The sequence below is a fragment of the Lynx canadensis genome, chromosome B4, assembly GCF_007474595.2.
Source record: "Lynx canadensis isolate LIC74 chromosome B4, mLynCan4.pri.v2, whole genome shotgun sequence".
Lineage (NCBI taxonomy): Eukaryota > Metazoa > Chordata > Mammalia > Carnivora > Felidae > Lynx > Lynx canadensis.
The window spans coordinates 43720561-43741752 of record NC_044309.1 but is presented as its reverse complement, the minus strand read 5'-3'; the positions used below and the strand labels follow the sequence as shown (position 1 = coordinate 43741752).

The 21192-nt window shown below is 38.1% G+C and overlaps 1 protein-coding gene across 1 annotated transcript; it reads right to left on the bottom strand.

The window, feature by feature from the left end:
• Nucleotides 1-1260: 1260 nt before the first annotated feature.
• LOC115517945 (killer cell lectin-like receptor subfamily F member 2) lies at nucleotides 1261-17027 on the bottom strand. Its single transcript, XM_030321067.2, has 6 exons — nucleotides 16964-17027; nucleotides 13651-13749; nucleotides 9271-9318; nucleotides 4764-4912; nucleotides 4385-4500; nucleotides 1261-1378 (listed from the first exon to the last, which is right to left on the bottom strand). Exons 1-6 carry the CDS (start codon nucleotides 17025-17027, stop codon nucleotides 1261-1263), a joined length of 594 nt encoding a protein of 197 aa, XP_030176927.1.
• Between the last annotated feature and the right edge of the window lie 4165 nt (nucleotides 17028-21192).

Here is a 21192-nt window from a genome sequence, read left to right as displayed (position 1 = left end):
GAGACACCCAGGTGCGCCCACAAATGTGTTTTAAATAAACGAGAGGAAGGGCGCCTCGGTGGTTCAGCTAGTTGAGCATCTGACTTCGGCTCAGATCATGATCTCCCAGTTGTGAGTTCGAGCCCCGCATCGGGCTCTGTGCTGACAGCTCAGAGCCTGGAGCCTGTTTCGGATTCTGTGTCTCCCTCTCTCTGACCCTCCCCCGTTCATGCTGTCTCTCTCTGTCTCAAAAATAAATAAACGTTAATAAATAAATAAAAAAATAATGGAAAATAAGAAACTTCAGTTTGCACAGAACTTCAGTTAGAAAAGAAACGGAATGGGATCATTCATAGCATAATTTTAATATAAATTTGATTAAAGGAAATAAATTGTGGAATCACGTTGAAAACAAGATTGTGTATTACCTCAAATAGACATCTCATGCTTACAACATCTGAGTCCTTTATCACCAGTTGAAAGTTTGATTTCTTTTGATAAAAATTGAAAAACAACCTTGGGGAAAAGGCCCACCATGAAGAAAAAAAAACAGTATATCTGTCTGCTTGGGCTATTTCTTCACCAAATGCTCAGGATTTCAAACCCAATAGGACATAGACAACGAATAAGGCAGGATTACAAGTTGAAATTTAAAATTATCTTTTTAGACATTGAAACAATAGGAAAGAGTGTTTTCTTGTTTAAAAATAAGTCATATTTCCTTATTTTGAAGTATTATTCTATACGTAATATTTGAAAATTTTACGTTTGTGCTGTGAAAATAGAGACAACAGGCCCAAAATGGAGTCATTCATGCTAAGCACCTGTCATGAAACCAAAACTTAATACCTAATCTAACTGCAGTTTGGATCTCCCCAAGAATACAATCTTAACTGGCCAGTCAAGAATGTTCTGGTCAACCCTAATAAGGCAATCCACCTGATGGCCCATTTTCATGCCCCCAAAGAAAGGTGACCTTGCCCCAAATAATCTTTTTATTGTTTCTGATTTCCTTCTGTCACCCTGTCTGCCTTTAAAAAGCCTTTCCTTCTCTGTAGCTCATTGGAGCTTTTTTACTTGCTTGGTGGGATGCTACCCAGTTCACGAATCATTGAATAATGCCAATTATATCCTTAAATTTCCTCAGTCGAATTTTGTTTTTTAATAGTATAGAAAGGAAACAAATTTGCATTCCGCTAAAAAAAAAAAAAAGATAGGCACTATTATCCATATGCATTTTCTTCAAATCTTTGTTTAAATGCACAGATTTGTTTTTGTTGTTCAGACAGCGTCTCTTTGGCAAATGCCATTAAAGTTGGAGTTACAGTCTTCAGAATACACCTGATTTCTTGTTGCGACAGCACAGCTTGTGTGATCCGTCGGTCCAATCATGAGAAAACTAGGAGATAAAGCATAGACATTAGAGCATTTCTTTTAAAATAATGGTCTCATTTCTTTTTCTTTTCTTTTTTTTTAATTTTTTATTTTTAAATTTTTTTTAACGTTTATTTATTTTGAGACAGAGAGAGATAGAACATGAACGGGGAAGGGTCAGAGAGAGAGGGAGACACAGAATCTGCCAACACAGAGCCCGACACGGGGCTCGAACCCACGAACTGCGAGATCGTGATCTGAGCTGAAGTCGGACGCCTAGCGGGCTGAGCCACCCAGGGGCCCCTGTGGTCCTATTTCTTAACGTTTCCTCCAGCCCAACTTGTATAGGCAGCCGAGATGGAATGTTCCAGAGGTTTTAGAATGGACCCTTCTTTTGTGGTCAATGGTTGCATTTGGGCACTCTTGATTTGCATACCCTCCACACCCTCTCTTTTGGGATGTCTCTCTTACCAGAGGAACATTACCACAGAACCTCAAGCCCAAAGATTAGAAGCATCCCTGTCTCTTCCTACCCTCTCACCTTTTCAAATTGCATGTACCAGCAAATTCTGGTATTCTACATCGAGATTGGTCCTTATACCCATTCACTCCCAGCCTAGGCTGCGATTGCCTCTCCCTTGTCTCTGATCACAGCCTTCCGACTGAACTTCAGTTTCAGTTTTGCTTCCCATCTATTCCTTCCCCACACAGCAAAATAATTTTCTATAAAAGGTAATTAGACGTTGAAATGTAAGTTTTGGGTAATGACTGCAAAGTGATAGATATCTTATACCAATGGGAGTTACAAACTAACCCACGGGGGAAATGGCTTTTAAGTTAAAGTAAAACCTGTTTAGGGGTGCCTGGGTGGCGCAGTCAGTTAAGCGTCCGACTTCAGCCAGGTCATGATCTCACAGTCTGTGAGTTCGAGGCCCGCGTCAGGCTCTGGGCTGATGGCTCGGAGCCTGGAACCTGTTTCCGATTCTGTGTCTCCCTCTCTCTCTGCCCCTCCCCCGTTCATGCTCTGTCTCTCTCTGTCCCCAAAATAAATAAACGTTGAAAAAAAAATAAAAAAAAATAAAAAAATAAAGTAAAACCTGTTTAGATGACTTAAATTCTTCCTTACCTTCAATAGTATGATGAGGAACATATGTGAAGACAATATTTTTGGAGAAAACTATTTCCTTACCTATACTTTCTAGTTGCTGGTTAGTGTTTAAAAATGAGAAGCAAACACTATTATAACCATCTACATATAGTTTTTCCTTATATAATTAAATGAAAGCTTTTAAAATTATTTTAGAGAGAAGGAGAGCGTGTGTGTGAGCGGGTGAGAGGAACAGAGAGAGAGAGAGAGAGAGAGAGAATCTTAAGTAGACTCCACACTGAGCGTGGAACCTGTCCCCAGGGCTCGATCTCACAACTTTGAGATTAGGACCTGAGCCGAAATCAAGTTGGACACTTCACCAGTGTCCAACCGAGCCACCCAGGCACCTCTAAATGAAAGCTTTATATCATGCTCCAATAATATGTTGGTTTCCAAAAAAAAAAAAAAAGTCTAGGTATTCCTTACCAATTTTCGTCTTAAGATCGCTAGCAAAGCAGGGCCCAAGAATAAATACTGCTTCATACTTTAGTTTTATGTTCAGGAAGATGATACTCTATGGAGAATGGAAGTGTCTAGGAGTACATAAATAGCCAGACCAAAATGGCCTATCGCTCCATGGCCTTTGCTTCAAACTTGCCACTAGCCGGGCGCTCTAGTGATGTGTAAAGAAAACAGGGGCGCACAAGAGAAAGCATAAATATGTGTGAGAGTTTTAAAGCACCCTCACATGCATTACCTTATATTGGTCACACAAGAACATTGTGAGGGAAGCTTTGCTATTCTTTTCATAGAGATGAAGACATTGACGTCAACCAATTGGGAGAACGTGCAGGGAGCAAGCTTTCAAATTCACACTTTCTCACTTCTGAGACATTTGTATACATTCTGGTTGCTTTTATTTATAGGGGCATTTGATCTGCGCATTTACTATATACAATAAAAATTATTTTAAATGAGATTTAACTTGGCTTAAAAATTATAAAGTTATTATTTCCTGACCATGAAAATTTCCAGACGTCATCGTGAGCACTTGCTAGCCCTGTTTCTCATTAGTGCATGTTAAAAGAAAAAAAAGGGGAAGCAAAAAGAAAGAGAAAAAGGCCTGAAAAAGAGAGATAGGAAAGGAAAAGGGGGGGGGAAGAAGAGAGGAAAGGAGGAAGAAATATAAAAAGACTGGAAAGTATGGAAGCTTATTAAAATACTTTGGGGCACCCGGGTGGCTCAGTTTGTTGAGCACCTGACTTTGGCTCAGGTCAAGATCTCACAGCCCATGGGTTCAAGTCCTGCGTCAGGCTCTGTGCTGACAGCCCCGTGTCTGAAACCTGCTTGGGATTCTGTGTCTCCCTCTCTCTGCTCCTTCCCTGCTTGTGCTCTGTGTCTCTCTCTTTCTCTCAAAAATAAATAAACATTTTAAAAAATTAAAAAAAAAAAACACACCTTTGTAGGGGCCCCTGGGTGACTCAGTCTATTGAGCCTCCAACTATTGATTTCGGCTCAGATCATGATCTCAGGGTTCGTAGGATCGACCGGGTCAGGCTCTGCACTGAGCTCAGAGCCTGCTTGGGATTATTTCTCCCCCTCTCTCTGCCCCTCCCCCCTCGAAATAAATAAGTAAACATTTTTAAAAAATACTTTGAAAAATACTATCCTATAGGGGAGTCTGTGTGGCTCAGTTGGTTGAGTGTTTGACTCTTGATTTTGGTTCAGGTCATGATCCCACGTTCATTGGATGGAGCCCCATGTTGGGGTCCTTGCTGAGTGGAGCCTGCTTAAAATTCTTTCCCTTTTTCCTTCCCAACCCCCCCACCCCCACCCCATGCTCCCACATGCTCTCTCAAAAACAAAAACAAAAACATAAAAAAACCTGTCTATAAATAAGGCAACATGACTGCCACCATTCTTTCCCCCCAAATAATTACTTACTTGTTTTCTTCCACAAAAAGGTGTTTATTTATCCACATCCATTGTTTTCCTGGGGATGCAATATATAGTCCAATCCAAGCAGGATTTCCAGGTTTTAAACTCTTCTGTATGAACTCCTATCAAGGACATGGTGATTCATTTAAAATTTATTCAAAAAAATTTCAATGCCCTCTATAGACTAAGGCGCTGTGCCAGGCATTGATGGAATGGTAAATAATAATTTATTTCATAAATGATAGGGTTTTTTAAAAATAAACAATAGTAATTATATCATGGCTACCGAACGTTCAAAAGCAATGATTCTAAACCACCCACACTTCTTATAACTGCACCTAGAAAGTCTTCCTTGGGTACTTAGATCCTGTTTTTGATTCCTCACCAGCTCTTTCAAACTTTGGATCACCGGTAAGTGTGCTTGTAGGTATGCACAATCATGTTGACTCTCATTCCAAGTTTTGGAAGGCATTGAAAACCTGTAGCATTTCCCTTGGTTCAGTAGCCAGTCTTTTGGGCACACATGATTATTTCCTGAAGGAAAATGTAGAGAAAAAAATTAGACTCCACCCTGAATAAAGTGTGAATAGTATCCTGTATGATTCAAAGGCAGCTCTATTAACAGAACGAGAATGAGATTGATTCATTAATATGTCTATTTCTGGAATGGGGGCAGGATACTGGGTGAGGAGTTGGGGAGAAAAAAGCATGCGAATTCTGACCCCCACAATTAGAGGACACCAATAAGTAACATTTTGATTATTATAACAAGAAATAAGAGCCTGTTGTTTAAATCTCTCTACTGTCTGATCTATTTCCTTTTTCTTGAGGTCGTCTTCACAGCCTGGATTTCATTTCTATGAGATTACTTACCATTGACATTACTTACATGATTGCATTGGATAGTTTGATCCTCCTGTGCTTTTCATGGATATGGTCTCCCTAGTCTTGAATAGCTTTCTCTTCCTTCTTCTTCATCCAAATTATACTTATATTTTACTGTTCAATTGCATTTCCACCTCAAAAGTAAAGCCTTTAACCAGTCATAATTTCTGCTTCCTATGGCCTAGTCATTTGTGAACATCTCCTTCCTTGTCTTTTACCTGCCTGGAAGGTGTTGAAGTGACTGTCGTATTCATCTTTGACTTTCCTATCATCTAACCCTTCTTAAAAATTTTCTTAATATTTATTTTCGAGAGATAGATAGAGACAGAGCACCAGTGGGGGAGGGGCCAGAGAGGGAGACAAAGAATCAGAAGCAGGCTCTAGGCTCTGAACTGTCAGCACAGAACCTGACACAGGGCTCAAACTCACAGACATCAAGATCATGACTTGAGCTGAAGTTGGCCACGTAACCAACTGAGTCACCCTCATATAACCCTTTTGATTTAATGGCTGATTTAATTGTTGATTGGTGATGACTGAATTAAATGCCCATACGTTAAAGCATGTCATATTTTTCATTGCTAATATTTTAGTCTGTGATAGATAAGCCTAAATCTTTGTAAAAAAAATTATTGTAGGAAATTGAATGTATATTGTCCAGCTAAAATGGAAAATAAAAATAACATCAGGAAATACGACTTAAAGAAAACTATCCAGGAATAGTTTTCTATATATACAACTTTACATACATTCTTAACTCATTAATACATTCTGTACCAGGGCAAGTATTGCCAATCCTGAATAATTACAGTTTTGCCAGAATATTTGAAGACTCAGGATAACTGGAGTCTCACTCAGTTCTACCAGTACATAGTTGTGTGTTTAAAAAGTATAAAATGACCTCAAGTATCCTTTCCAATTTATGATTTGAAAGGGGCTATCTATTCATTATTATTATTGAGAAAGAGGCATTAGGACTAAGTAATTGCATTACGTGGCGATTGACAAAGTGGTCAATAAAGTACAGCTGTAGAACTACAAAGACCCTCTAAAAATGCTCCAAATGATCAGTGTCAATGTTGAAATATCAAAAAAAAATGATGCAAAATGTGGATATTAATTGTCGAAAAGAGTTCTTACAGTTAATTCAGATTCAAGTGCCATCTTTTAAAACAAGAAGAGGGGCGCCTGGGCGGCTCAGTCGGTTAAGCGGCCGACTTCGGCTCAGGTCATGATCTCACGATCCGTGAGCTCGAGCCCCACGTCGGGCTCTGTGCTGACAGCTCAGAGCCTACAGCCTGTTTCCGATTCTGTGTCTCCCTCTCTCGACCCTCCCCCATTCATGCTCTGTCTCTTTCTGTCTCAAAAATAAATAAACATTTAAAAATGATAGTAATAAAAAAAATAAAACAAGAAGAAATATCCTAGGGATCAAGATGGAGTAAAACATTTAGTGAGCGACACTTTGTATCAATTCCTGTATCAGATGCTTTACATAATAATAACAACAGACACATAGAGGCACTATAGTGGACCAGGCAGGTTTCTAAGCACCTAACATACTTAGTTTTTAAAACTACTTGATAAGACAGAGGAACATGTTAAATGGACACGAACATATGAATAAATACCATGGCCATATGAACAGAAAAATCGAGAATATGAGAAATGATACATAACCACAATCCGTTTTTTTTTTTTCTAACAAATAAATGACAGAGAAACTATAAAAGGGAGGTAAAGAGGACCTACAGATTAAGTGGCTGAAGAGACATTTTAATCAAATGCCAATTATGGTCTTTGTTCTGAGTCTGATTCTAACTAATCACATGAAAGAAAAAAAGACGTTTAATTAAAAAAAAATTTTTTAATGTTTATTTATTTTGAGACAGAGAGAGACAGAGCATGAACAGGGGGAGGGGCAGAGAGAGAGGGAGACACAGAATTGGAAGCAGGCTCCAGGCTCTGAGCCATCAGCCCAGAGCCTGACGCGGGGCTCGAACTCACGAACCTCGAGATCGTGACCTGAGGTAAAGTCGGACGCTCAACCGACTGAGCCACCCAGGCGCCCCGGCATTTAATTTTTTAAATGCTTATTTATTTTTTCCGAGTGAGAGAGCACGAGTGGGAGGGGCAGAGAGAAAGGGAAACAGAATCTGAAGCAGACTCCACACTGTCAGCGCAGAGCCAGATGTGAGACTCGGTCTCATGAACCACGAGACCATGACCTGAGCCAAAATCAAGAGTCTGATGCTTAACCAACTGAGCCACCCAGGCGCCCCAAGAAAAAAAAAAAAAAAGACAATTTAATGATGATTGGATCGTAGATGATCTTAAGAAGATATCGATGATTTTGTCTTAGGAATTAATGGCAGACAGAAGTCAAACGTTCTTAGGGAAATTTTAAAATCTCCTCAAATTCCTGGCGTACCTGCTGTATGAAATTTGCTTTCTTTGGGTGTGAGTCAACTCTCTGAATATGATCGGATATCAGTCCCATGATTAAGTTATATCGTAGGATAAGATGAAAGAGTCTTGAAGACTAGAGGAGGATCCCCAATCAGTTGATTTTGAGTAAATGAAGAGATTATCCCATGTGGGCCTGGTTTTTTTGGTGTGGTGTGGTGTGTGGTGTGTGTGTGTGTGTTTGTTTATTTTTTTTAGAGAGAGGGAGAGACCATCTCAAGCAGGCTCAGCAACAGAGCCCAACGTGGGGCTTGATCTCACAATGCTGAGATCATGACCGGAGTGGAAATCCAGAGTTGAGTGCTCAACCAGCTGGGCCACCCAGGCACCCCCCACCCTAGATGGACCTGATTTCACCAGGTACCAGAGCTCAAGAAGGAGACTGGGCCTTTTCTAAAGAGAAAGGTAATTTCGATTTTCTTTGAAGCGTTATGCTTTCACGTCTTGAGGGCAGGTGCAACAGTGACACGATGCATGGAAACGCAGGGGCCCTTTTGGAGACTAGAGCAGCCCTGGGTGACAGGCAGCGAGAGAGCCATGATCTCAGTCCTACAATTCCAAGTAACTGAATTGTCGCAACAACCACGTGAGTCCACAAGAGGAACCTCAGCTCCGGAAAGGTGTGTGATCTCATCAGCACCTAAACTGTATCCCGTGAGACTCGGAACAGTAGACTGAGTGGAGCCGTGCCCAGGCTCCCCTGGAAAGTGTGAGGTAATTAGTAGCTATTGCCTTAAACTGTTAAGCGAGTGTTAATTTGTTACGCATCCAGAGAAAACTAGCACAGGCTGTGTGGCGATACTGCGTTTGCGTTTTGCAAAAGGAGCTGGGAACGGTAAAAATTACGTACTGATATATTTAAGCATTAAGCGGCATGATATCTGACAATCGCTTTTAACGGAATCTGGTCGGGAGAAGTGATGACAGGAGGAGACGTAAATAATATTGATTATGTGCCAGTAAATGTTGATGCTGTTTGAAAGGAACATGGAGCTTCATTATAACAAGTTTCTACTTCCACTTTTATTTTCCATCATAAACGAATCTAAGAATATGATAACAGAAAATCGTATGAAATCGATTTTGTCATCTAATGTGCAGAACAGGCTGGCAAGCTGGAGCCCCAGGGAAGAGACGATATTGCTGTTTGTGTCCAAGAGCAGCCCGGAGGTCAAATTCCCTCTTCCTCTGGGGAACGTTCGTATTTTTTCCTCTTAGGGCCTTCAGTGGATCCGATAAGGCCCACGCACATTGTGGATGGTAATCTGCTTTGCCCAAACTCTACTGATTATATGCTAATCTCATCTAAAAAGTAATTTCACGGCAACACCTACGCTAGTTTTTGATCAAACATGGGTACCAGTATGTGGCCGAGATGACCCTCAACCATCACAGTGGGTTTAACCGACGCTACATATTCTATGGTGTATTATATCCCCACTTGAAAGTTGAGAAGACTCGTGGTTAATTTGCCTGAATTCACGTGACCAGTTGGAATCTCTTCATTCAAGCATAGAGCAAACAAAAAAAGAGAGCATTACCTGCTAGACGGCTGATATTTACTCTCTGGGAGAAATCCATTTTTTCCTCTGTACTCAGTGCAAAGAAAAAAAATACAATGAGAAACATGGCGAAAATGAATAGCCATCTAGGTATGTGAGAATAAAAACAGTAGCACAAAACGAAGACACGCAAATAAAAATTCACTCTCTCTTCTAATCTGCCTCCATTCCTGTCTTTGCCCGCTTTTAACCATATCGTTAGATGCCAATCACAATTCTAAATATTGTGTGCATTCTTAAACCTCGTATCTATTACTCTTTTCTAAATTATTTTCTTCTTATCATTGAATTTTTTAATTAATGCTATTTCTTCTCGGTCCGGACCACCCTCCCCCCTCCCCATCTCCCTTTTACTATATCAAGTCCCTTCAGTATCTTGTAGCATCATTTGTAGATTGTTTTTGTATAGACTGAAATCATTGCTTTCCAGGAACGTAGAACACCTGATAGCCTGAAATGGCTTTTTACCACATTCTTGGGCTGGCTTCAGTCTGTCTAAAACCAGCATGCACACCACACACACAACACACACACCCTCTTTATTTGTTTAAAAATATGCATGGAAAAATTATATTGCTTGATTACTTTTTTTAAAGTTAGGTTAAAATCAATTTAGCTCATAACTTTGAAGGCATTGCTACAACAGTGTCCTTTTATGTACATTTAAAACTCCTGGTGCCAATATGTTTCTCTTTGTTTAGGGAGAAAAGCAATTCTTTATGTAAAACTTTAGTGTCATGTCTTTGCCCATGGTGCCCTAAAATATGATGAGGATCTATCTATCTACCTATCTATCTATATATCTATATCTATCTATCCTATCTATCTATCATCTACCTATTTCTATCTATCCATCATCCATCTTTCATCTTCTATCTATCATATCTATATCTTCTATCTATCTATCTATCATCTACTACATCTATCTAATCTATCTAATCTATCTATCTATCATCTACCTTTCTATCTATCCATCCATCTTCATCTTCTATCTATCTATCTATCTATCATCTATCTATATCTATCTATCTATCTATCTATCTATCTATATCTATCTACCAGATATCTATATCTATCTATCTATCTATCTATCTGTCTATCTATCATCTACCTATTTCTATCTATCCATCCATCTTTCATCTTCTATCTATCTATCATCTATCTATCATCTATCTCTACCCATCCATCTATCATCTATCTATCTATATCTATTTGCATATCCTATTCTGAATTTGCTAGGCTTGCATAAGCTGGAAACTCATAGTTTGGGGTTTTGCTTTTGCTCCCCTGAAATTTTTTTAAATGTATTCTTTTATTATTTCACATCTACTTTCCCCCCTATTCTCTTCTTCTGGGAATTTGTTAGAGAGACATTATCTTTTCTAGATGGACAATATTTTGTGTTTTTCTCTCGGATAACGTACAGGTGTTTATCGATTTTTCTTCTTGATGCTTTTCTGTACACTCCAGGATATTTGTTCGCTATCATGAATTTTTAGATAGAAAGAAGACAGGAAATAGCCAAGCTATGTGGAAATCAACACACTGTGCCCCTCCTCCCATTCCAGAACCAAAATAGGGGACACATGCTTATTGCACCAACCACCACTCTCGAAGTGACGAGCCCTAAATTGTTCTGGTGATGTATCTCATTGTTTCTTTTTTTTTTAAACTTTATTTATTTTGAGAGAGAGAGAGAGAGAAAGAGAGAGAGAGACAGAGAGAGAGAGAGAGAGAGAGAGAGCATGCCAGCGGGAAGGGCAGAGAGGGAGGGAGAGAGAGTCCTAAGCAGGCTCCATGGTGCCAGCACAGAACCCGATGTGGGGCTCAAACTCACGAACCGTGAGATCATGACCTGAGCCAAAATCGAGAGTCGGAGGCTTAACTGACTGAGCCACCCAGACGCCCCTGTATCTCATTGTTTTACAAGGATTTGTTTTTGTTTTTGTTTTTGTTTATTTTGGCATGATATAGTAGCAAATGCTACCGTGTGAGTGGAATAAGGTTGTCAAGACAACAGTCTGAACAAGCATTCCCTAGAAAGTCTTCTACCTACTTATTTCCCTTTAGACTTCTCTTTACACTCTGTACTGTCCTTTCTGAAAAGAGTGCTGCCTGGGTTTTGCCGTGAGGAATAATTTCATCTACACTGAGCTGTGTGCTGTGCCTTCTCTACACTGATTCTCTCCGTTGATTAATCCAATAGCATTATCCTCTCTGCTTCTCATTTCCCTTCCAATTTTCTACCCTTTCCATTTTTTGTGCCTTTATTAATTTATTCTATTTTGATGTCTTTTACTGTTCTAATCCAGAATCTCAGGAGAGGGCAGATGTATGTATGTATGGTCAATAGTTTGTTTTGAACTGGAGGCCATGGAAAAGATTTTTAAACTGGTAAATTGGAAGCACAAGGGACGCCTGGGTGGCTCGACTGGTTGAGCGTCCAACTTTGGCTCAGGTTATGATCTCACGGTCCGTGAGTTCGAGCCCCACGTCGGGCTCTGTGCTGACAGCTGGGAGCCCGGAGCCTGCTTCGGATTCTGTGTCTCCCTCTCTCTGCCCCTCCCCCACTCATGCTTGCGAGCGCGCTCTCTCTCTCTCTCAAAAATAAATAAGCGTTTAAAACAATTTTTGTAAAGCGTAAGCACAAATTTAATATCACTAAATATCACTAAAACAATATTACTAGAAAAATATATTGTCCCTACTAATATTTCATCAATGAGTCAAATTCTATTCATCTCTTCTCAATAGCATCGTTTTCTAAAGCAATGATTATTGCACCAATTATATTATCATTTATATTCTACAGAAAAGATAACTGAGTTACAAGAGGTCAGTGGTAGCCTATATATACCGTATTTAGTGTCTAACAAAGACCATTTGTTCCTGAATTTTAAGGACTTAAAAAAACTGATAATTATTACAGTATGCACAATTTCTTAGAATTGCTGATTAAAAGACAATAATACTTACGGACTTATAATTACGGACAATAATACTTATGGATGTATGAAAACCAATATTATAACCTAATATTGACTCTCAAATAGGTTTTATTTATTAGTTTGATTTCAATATTTTGAACACATTTGAAGGATATGATTGGTTGGCAACTTCGCGGCCAAAATGTTGTGCAAAGTACAGAAAACTAAATTAATTAGAATATTCATTTGGTCTTAGAAATAGCTGATATTTTCCTCCTGCTCTATCAGGAAAAAAAAAACCTAATTTAATCGCCTGATACAAAAATAGACTCTTTATTTATTTTTTGTCTCCCTCAGGGAATTCGCCTTGGAGCTCATCCATATTTAGCCCTCTCCTCTCAAAAACCACCAGCTTATGCCTCCATGTCAGCATTACACATAAAACAGAGCCCCTTTTAGCCCTACATTTTTAAGAACGTTTCCAAGAAAAACAGAAAATTGTCGAAATCCATGCATCAGTCTAGTTGCTTCAAAAAGAACAACTATAGATTATGCACATTCAATATCACTTCAGGAAAAAGAAAAAAAAAACAGTACAGAGGTACATCTAAAATGGTTTTCAAACAGGTCCTTCGTCTTGTTCAACCATCACATTAATCACATTAGTACATTCAATCATTATCTCTGAAAATAATACCAATGAGCATTTTATAAAAATACATCACGAATTTTTTTATAAAATAAGTTAACTTTTTTTTTTTTATTTTTTTTTCAACGTTTTTTATTTATTTTTGGGACAGAGAGAGACAGAGCATGAACGGGGGAGGGGCAGAGAGAGAGGGAGACACAGAATCGGGAACAGGCTCCGAGCCATCAGCCCAGAGCCCGACGCGGGGCTCGAACTCACGGACCGCGAGATCGTGACCTGGCTGAAGTCGGAGGCTTAACCGACTGTGCCACCCAGGCGCCCCAAAAATAAGTTAACTTTTTAGTAACTGCTCTTCATAAGAAAGATGCCGAACAAATGCTAATTTTATATTTATTCTTTCTTAATTTTTAATTTGAAATAATTTCGAATATGACATATATGGCTGGTCAGTTTAATTTAACAATTTGGGGCTACAATGTGGTGTTGATCTTGATAGTAAGAAGAATTAAAAATTGGGGCACTTGGGTGGCTCAGTCAGTTAAGCGTCCCACTCTTGACTTTGGCTCTGGTCATGATCTCAGGGTTCTTGAGACTGAGCCCCACGGCAGGAGTGCAGGGAGCCTGCTTGGGATTCTCTCTCTCTCTTTGCCCCTCCCTGGCTTGCACACGCGCTCTCTCTCTCTCTCTCTCAAAATAAATAACTTAAAAATAAAAAAATAGAAGAATTAAAAATCAACATTTATGTTCTCAAAGTGTAAAAGTTAATAAAAACTCCATACTCACCCCAAAAGTTCAGGCAAATCAGTGTGATCATGATACTAAGGATCCCAATGCAGCCCCATACTAGCATAAGACAATAATTCGGTGGATACAGGGAACATTCTGAAATATTGAGTTTTTTTGGTGAATTTTAGAGTTCATTTGATTATTCACTTTATAAATATTTTCCTGTTTATTTTGATTACAAAAATAATCTATGTTCATTTCAGATATGGCACTAAAATTATGATTAATTGAAAATTTGAAATTAAAAAATATTTATAGTCCAGACACAAACAGATGTTACCGTTATTTAATGTGTTGGATTGTATTGTCATTGTCTTGCTTTGTTAATTATTTGGCGATGTTTTTGATGACTTAAAAATGATTTATTAAATTGTATATATTATGTATTAATATCATACACAATTTATAGGTGGAGTGTTATATATATATTTATTTTGCCTTATATAATGTTATATTATATAATATCAATATATTACATATAGAATAATTCTATATAAAATAATTCTAGATATAATATATAATGTTATAATGTTATAAATGGAATTGTTTTATTATTTTATTGTTGGATTTTTTATTGTCAAGTGTATATATGTTATATGTATTATTTAATTTTTATCACAACATGATTTTTGTCTATTTCTGCCCTATTTTATTTTTTTAATTTTTTTAAGTTTATTTTTATGTAGTATTTATTTTAATGATGCACTGTTAGAAATAAGAGAAGAAAAAAAAAACATATACTGAAGTTCTATTATGAACCAATCACGGTACTGGTGATATTCATGCTATTTCACTCTTACATATGCTATGTAGTATTTTCCTGGCTTGACTTTTCAGACAAGAATCTGTGTCAACCTAAAGCATCGTAGATCTTTAATTAAAGGTACTTGTATAGAAATTATGCCATAGTACTCCGCTGGATCAGAGTTGGGAGGAGTGGTCTCTTTACACAGGAGATAACAGGGAGCAACCAAAGACATTAAACAGGGATATTTGTTATTATTGTCCTTCAGTATTATCTATTGTCTTCCACGTCTGAGCACTTTTGAGTAAGTTAGATATACACCCTTTCCACAAACGAAATCCTTTTACATGCAGATATCATTGGAACAGTATTTCAAACTGGCCATTCTAGCCCATTTGACATCCGGATGGCCAAAGAGAAAGTCAAATAATCTGATATTCAGATAATTATTCCCAGTTTCATCAGCTTATAAACAAGCACTTGGTTCCATAACCTTGGTTGTACATTTCACAAATAATCTGTCCTCTAAGTCGTAATAAAAAGTGCTATTTCTCAGATCTGGGTAATACGTGTATGTTTTACTTTCATTTTTATGGACTTAGTGCATCTGATTATATGTACAATACACACAGAATGTCCTGTATGCAGTAAAACTTCCGAAATTTATGAAACAATTGTCGGTATTACAGAATAAATCCAGAATACGTTTCTTTTTTTTCCCTTAGCCTATGGGTATTTATTCTACTTAAGCAAAAGTGAAAAGACCTCTACTGAGCTGAAAGTACTCAAAATACATTTCTGCAATTTTATAAGAGACACCCGTCCTAGGCATACAGATCTGCAGTTAACTGGTTCCATATGTGTTAGAAAGGGAAATTTTAAACTCATTCCCAAATATTATAGCTACAAATTAAAACACGATTTTTTATATATAAGCCAAATATAGATGTTATATAAAGCCAGGTGAACAGAGAGCTGAGTGCATAGCATGGATTGCCCTGGCCCATTCTGGAATCACTCAACTGGGTGCCATTGGCCTACGTGGGGTAATACTAAGAAATCACTCTGAAACCTGTTTTTGCTCCTGCAAGAGCACTATTGTATTATTTGTATCTGCTTTATGAAGGGGAACTTTTCTTTTTGTTTTTAGTACCAAGATTAATCATATGTCTTAAGTATAGGTGTAACTCTGATGCAAGCTGAATAATTAGCAAGGTTTTTCTTATCAAAACAAAGAAGCTTAGAAACAAACTTACGACAAGCATAAACATGCTTATATGACATAGTTTTTACTTGATTGCGGGTCTCATTTATGTTTCCAGCTCTATCCTTCTTTCACTCATAATTTAAATGTATGTTTATTTCATATTTTATGTACTTATACTCAGATTTCATATATTTTTACTCATTTTATTCCAAGAATTATTTATTCCATTGAACTAGAAATTCAAAAAAACCTAGTAGTTTGGTTTAACACCCACATAAGCAATCACAAGATAGATCTGCTTTATTGTAAGTGAAAATTATGGATTTAAGAAGACAAAAGATTTTCCGCAAGGTGGTCCACTTAGTCTTTGGGCTTTGGGGTCCAATTTAGTCAATTTGACTCCAATGGTCCTATTTTTTACTACATCAAAGTGAGTTACTGGTGAAAAAGGGAGTATTTGCATCAAAATTGAAACTACGAGAAAGACGCTAAGCCTTCAGATGATGAGAAAAGTATCATGTTTTTGAAAAAAAAAAAAAAAACTTTGCAAGATGGAAACTGGAATAGTACATAAAGATGTTCAATAGAAGTCCACATGGCAGAGCTGTGGTTGTGACCAGTAATTCCAAATCCCTGGCCCATGTCATCCCTGCTTGGATCACGGCTATTTCAACACGATCATTATACAAATTCATTGTAGACACACTGCACTTAGATGTCAATATGTTATTTCTTAAACTTACCTAGAGAACCTGAGACAGATCTGAAAACAAGGGTGCAAAAGCAAACCTTGACCCAAATATAGCAGCCCTAAGTAGTGAGGGTTAGTTTTATTTTGCCCTTCTCTCATTTCCAGTGGACTATCCTGCCAATCTTATGGATCTTTTGTGAAGATTAAAAAATACAATACGTATACATAAAAATGCTTTTTATGCTGTAGAACACTATAGAACCGTCCCCATCATTAGCACTGGATCTTTACCTTGCCAATATATCATGTATCTTCATATAGATACCATACCCAAATAGCTTCCAAATACCTTATATTTTGTAAGACGTATAATTTCTGTAAAAATACTATTTTTGACCTTTTACCTGAAAGTTACACTTTCTTTTTCTTATGCTATAACATTGGGGGGATTATACATTATTCTCTTAGCATTTAGGCCCCATGGTTACAAAAACACTGCCTTTTTATTTTTCAGGCTTTCATGAGTCTAAATAACCTATCTTAGACAGTTTTTAAGTCCAAGAACATAGTTAATTTTAACTCTTTAAAATATTCAAAATAAGACTCTTCCTAAGAGAATAATTCAATTTTAAGCTGCAGTCTGAATGGGGGGAGGCAATCTTCCTACCTTTAGAGCTGGATTTGAAACGATTCTTGGAATCCAGGACCATATAGCCATCTTCATTCTCCATCTCCTAAAATATTTTCATGTGATAATACTCAGAAAATAATAAGGACAATGGAGAATAGCCTTAGCCTTAGGTATTTCTCCTAGACACAACTGAAAGGAAGTCCAAAAATACTCAAACTTTACTCAGGCATGGCTGTTGAAAACCACACAGGATGTGTTGGTAAAATACAAATGGATAGCCACGTCAATTTCTGGCTGAAGTTCTGTGTCCTCCAGGTAAGCGTGGCTATTTTATTTCATTTTTTTTCAACAGATATTTATCCTACATTTACCATGTACCAGTCACTTGTCTGCAAAGTAGTAGGAACATAACAGTGAACAAGACAGATATGCTTCCTACCCTCAGGTCCTTTATATTCTAGTAAAAGAAAAAAAAAATGAAATAAACCAAGTACATACCAAATAAACAAAAGAACAGCGTCTAGCTAGTTAAGAATAAAAAAATTTAAATAAAAAAAATTTTTAATGGTCATTTTGCTATTTGGAAGCGTATAAAATGCTAATAGAAGCAGGTAGAGGAGACAAGAGGGCTTGCGTGAGGCAAAACAGGAAAATAATAGATCAATCAGCCTCAAATTGTTGGGAACACGAATTACTATGAATACAATAACGTCAGAAATGATTTCCAGAAAAATTCCTCGCAAACGGATTTTTCCCTCAGTGAGTGTGGTAGTCAATTTTATGTGTCTGTGTGCCTGGGCTATGGAGCGGCCAAGTATTTGGTCGAACATTCTGAGTGTTTTTGTGAAGGTGGTTTTGGATGAGACCCGCGCTTAGAGCAGCAGACTCTGAGGAAAGCAGATCGCCTTCTATGAGGAAGGTGGAACTCATCCAATCATTTGAAGGCCTGACTAGAACCAAAAGACTGGCCTCCTCTGAGCAAGATATTCTCCAGCAGTCCATTGTGTGTTCCTGCTTCATCTGCAACATTGGCTTTTCCTAGGTTCTACAGCAGATGACCATAGCAGTTTACATTTTGGAATCCTCCGGTCTTGTCGAAGATCATCTGATCTGCCGATTTACCCCTCCTGCTCTTCCCTATATGAGCCTGACATGTAGTTTCTCTTGTTTCGGGGGCCTTATTATAAAGCAAATTTCATCCTCCTCCAACATCAGCCCACACTAACCTTCTGGTGCCAGTTTAAAGAAAATCAACTCATTTAAATCATCTATGACTTCCCAGATGATAATTGCACTACACATATCTCGTATATTATCTTTTTTTTAATTTGAGAAAGAAAGAGAGAGACAGAGATTGAGCATAGGAGCAAGCAGAGAGGGGCAGAGAGAGAGAGAGAGAGAGAGAGAGAGAGAGAATCTTAAGCAGTCTCCATGCTCAGTGTTGAGCCCAAGGCAGGGCTCTATCCCACGACCCTAGGATCATGACCTGAGCTGAAATCAGGAGTTGGACTCTCAACGGACTGAGCCACGCAGGTGCCCCTCAGCTCTTATCTTATCAGAAACTCAGAATTATGAAACTTTTGAAAGAGAAAATCCCTTCTGTTTGAAACAGTCTTCTCAATTTTGTGATACTACATTCTTCTGGTATTTCTTTTATCTTTTCTGACAGCTTCTTTTTTGAGGCAGATTTCTCTTTCTTTCATTGACAATATACTGTTAAATTCCCCACCATCCTAAATAATTTCCTCTCCTCATTCCACTTCCTCCTCAAGAAACTCTTATTCGTAACCATGGCCTAAATGAGTACCCATTTTTCAGCTTACCACTGAAACTTCCTTTGAGCTACATATAATACATCCAACTGATTTCTTAGTCTCGATGGCTCAAAACAAGTATTTCTAAAATTGAATGATGATTCGCTCCCCAAACTGGTACTCATTCAGGGTTTCCTACGATATCCCACGATATTTCACTGCTATCTAACCAGCTGTGAAAAAAGTTGTTACTCCATCCTTCAGCCCTAATTCAAGTAAGCACCAAGTCCCGCAGATTTTGCTCCTGAAATATTTCTCTAATCTATTTACTTCTCTCCATCTCGATAGCCTTATCATAGTACAAGGTACCCTCATCCCAGGCCTCCAATATTTCAATGACCTCCATATGAGTCTTCAGGCATTCATTGTCGTCCCCTCGGGGACCAAGCGTCTGTTTTCCTTTCTTCAGCCAGCCAAATCTTTGATAAACTTATTCAGCTTCCTATCATCTCTTATTAGCTCTTTTAGTGAATACAAATTGCTTGGCGTGAACTATAAGCGCTGTAGTGTTCAGCAGAGTTTTCATTTCAAGACCCTTCTTTCTTCCCCCAACCCCACATAAGGACCATCATCTATACTATTCATGGATTCACTTTCTCTCCAAGAGTAGCTGCCCTTGACCAGATCCAGGCACAGCCATTTCAAGACATTTAACACTAAACACATTAATTACTGTGTCCATCATTTTCAGATTTTTCTCTATCAGACTTTGCATTACATTCGTGAAAGTCTGGAAAATGCAGACAAAACTTAGCCTTTATTCACTACTATATTTTTACAGTTCTGTTATGTTGCAACCTAGTTTCGCTTTCACTAGCAATTTTTCCAACTCTTTTTCTCCTATGAAAATTCCACCTATTTGGCATGATGTTTAGCTACTATTCTTCCTAAATATTATAAAATTAGAAGTATTTCCCTTTAGTCCCAAATATCTGCCTTTTCTTACTCTATCTTATTTTCCTTTTCCCTCCAAAATAAGTAATTTTTGACAGTGCTATTAATTCCTAGCAACAAATCAAAAGTTGTCACTTATAAAAGTTATGGAACTATCCCTTGCGAAATCAGACATCTGTGCTTTGATGACTCATTTAAGGGATAGTGAAACCCAAGAATAAGGCCTTTATATATTACAAAGATTTCATCGGCTATATTTTGCACACAAATCAACTGTTGTTCAGACAACTTAAGTAATTTTACATACACCCACACGCAAATTCTACATTATAGAACTAAGATGTAGATCTAAGCCTTCCTTGTTCCCATTACCACCTCTCTGAGTCGGAACAGATGTTAGCTATCTCAGGACTGTGTCATGCATGGCATCGGCTTTGTCTTCCAATGGCCATTTGATGGAGTCTGAGATTATCCAGATCCTTCGTGCTCATTTTCCGTGAACACACCCACAATAACAGAAAAATTAGCTTAAAATTTGCAAAATTGCACCTGAGGAAACTTTGCCTAGTGAGTTATAGAGTAAACAGATCTTATTTCTAAGATAAGATCTTGGATCTAAGTTTCTCAATAGCTATAATTATAAATTATGTGTGTCATCTTCACTGGGACATGGGACGCCCAGATATTTGGTGAAATTTTTTTCTGGGTGTGTCTGTGAGGGTATTTTTGCAATAAATTGGCATTTGAATTGGTAGAACGAGTAAAGCAGATTGCCCCCCCCCACCCCAATATGGATGAGCCTGATCAAATCTGTTCAAGGATTAAATAGTTTAAAAAGGCTGTGGAAGTTAGGAATTTTCTCTCTCCCATACCAGTTTGTCTTTGTGCTGTGGCTTTGTGCATCATCTTCTCCTCCCCTTGAGCTAGACTTACATCAACGCTCTCCTGGTTCCTGGGCTTTCAGATTTGGACTGGAGATACACGTCATCCTCCGTAAGAGGTCTTCAACTCACAATTGCAGATTGTAGGGCTTTTCACATTCTATAATTGCAGAGCCAATGGAGTTTCTGGGGACCTGGTTCTTTTACATGATTTAGAATGAGACCTAATGACTCTATTTTTAGTAGTAAGAGAGTAGAGTACTGAAATCCATGGCAATGAGATAGCAAAATATCTCCATGGATACTCCTAATCAACTATTTATAAGAAAACCAGGAGCTAGGTGTTTGCATATATGATTACTTCATTGATGATTATGATACAGATATTCTTGGAAAAACTAACAACTATAATGAGATTGGCTGGTGCTACTAATGTGTCACTCAATGTGATGAAAGGAAAGGATGAGCTCAGGGATTCAGATTCCCAGCTCAAGCTCCACATGAATGACCGTGAAAGGTCTATGTGTGTCTTAAAGAACATCCTTGGCTTCTGGAGCTGCAGAGTTGAAATTACTGAAACCAAATACAAAATCTCATTGGGTGGGAATGGATGAGGGACAAAACAAGTTGATCACGCCAGCCTTGCAGAGTGTCTACTGCTTCAAATGAGGGCATT

What these genes read in the sequence shown, in the direction of transcription:
- LOC115517945 (XM_030321067.2), bottom strand. Translation starts at nt 17,027, where the DNA reads ATGGAGAATGAAGATGGCTATATGGTCCTGGATTCCAAGAATCGTTTC. An exon ending in TTTCAAATCCAGCTCTAAAG is followed by an intron (nt 13,750 to 16,963) that starts GTAGGAAGATTG and finishes TCAATATTTCAG; the next exon opens with AATGTTCCCTGTATCCACCG. An exon ending in AAATATCAGCCGTCTAGCAG is followed by an intron (nt 4,913 to 9,270) that starts GTAATGCTCTCT and finishes ATTTTCCTTCAG; the next exon opens with GAAATAATCATGTGTGCCCA.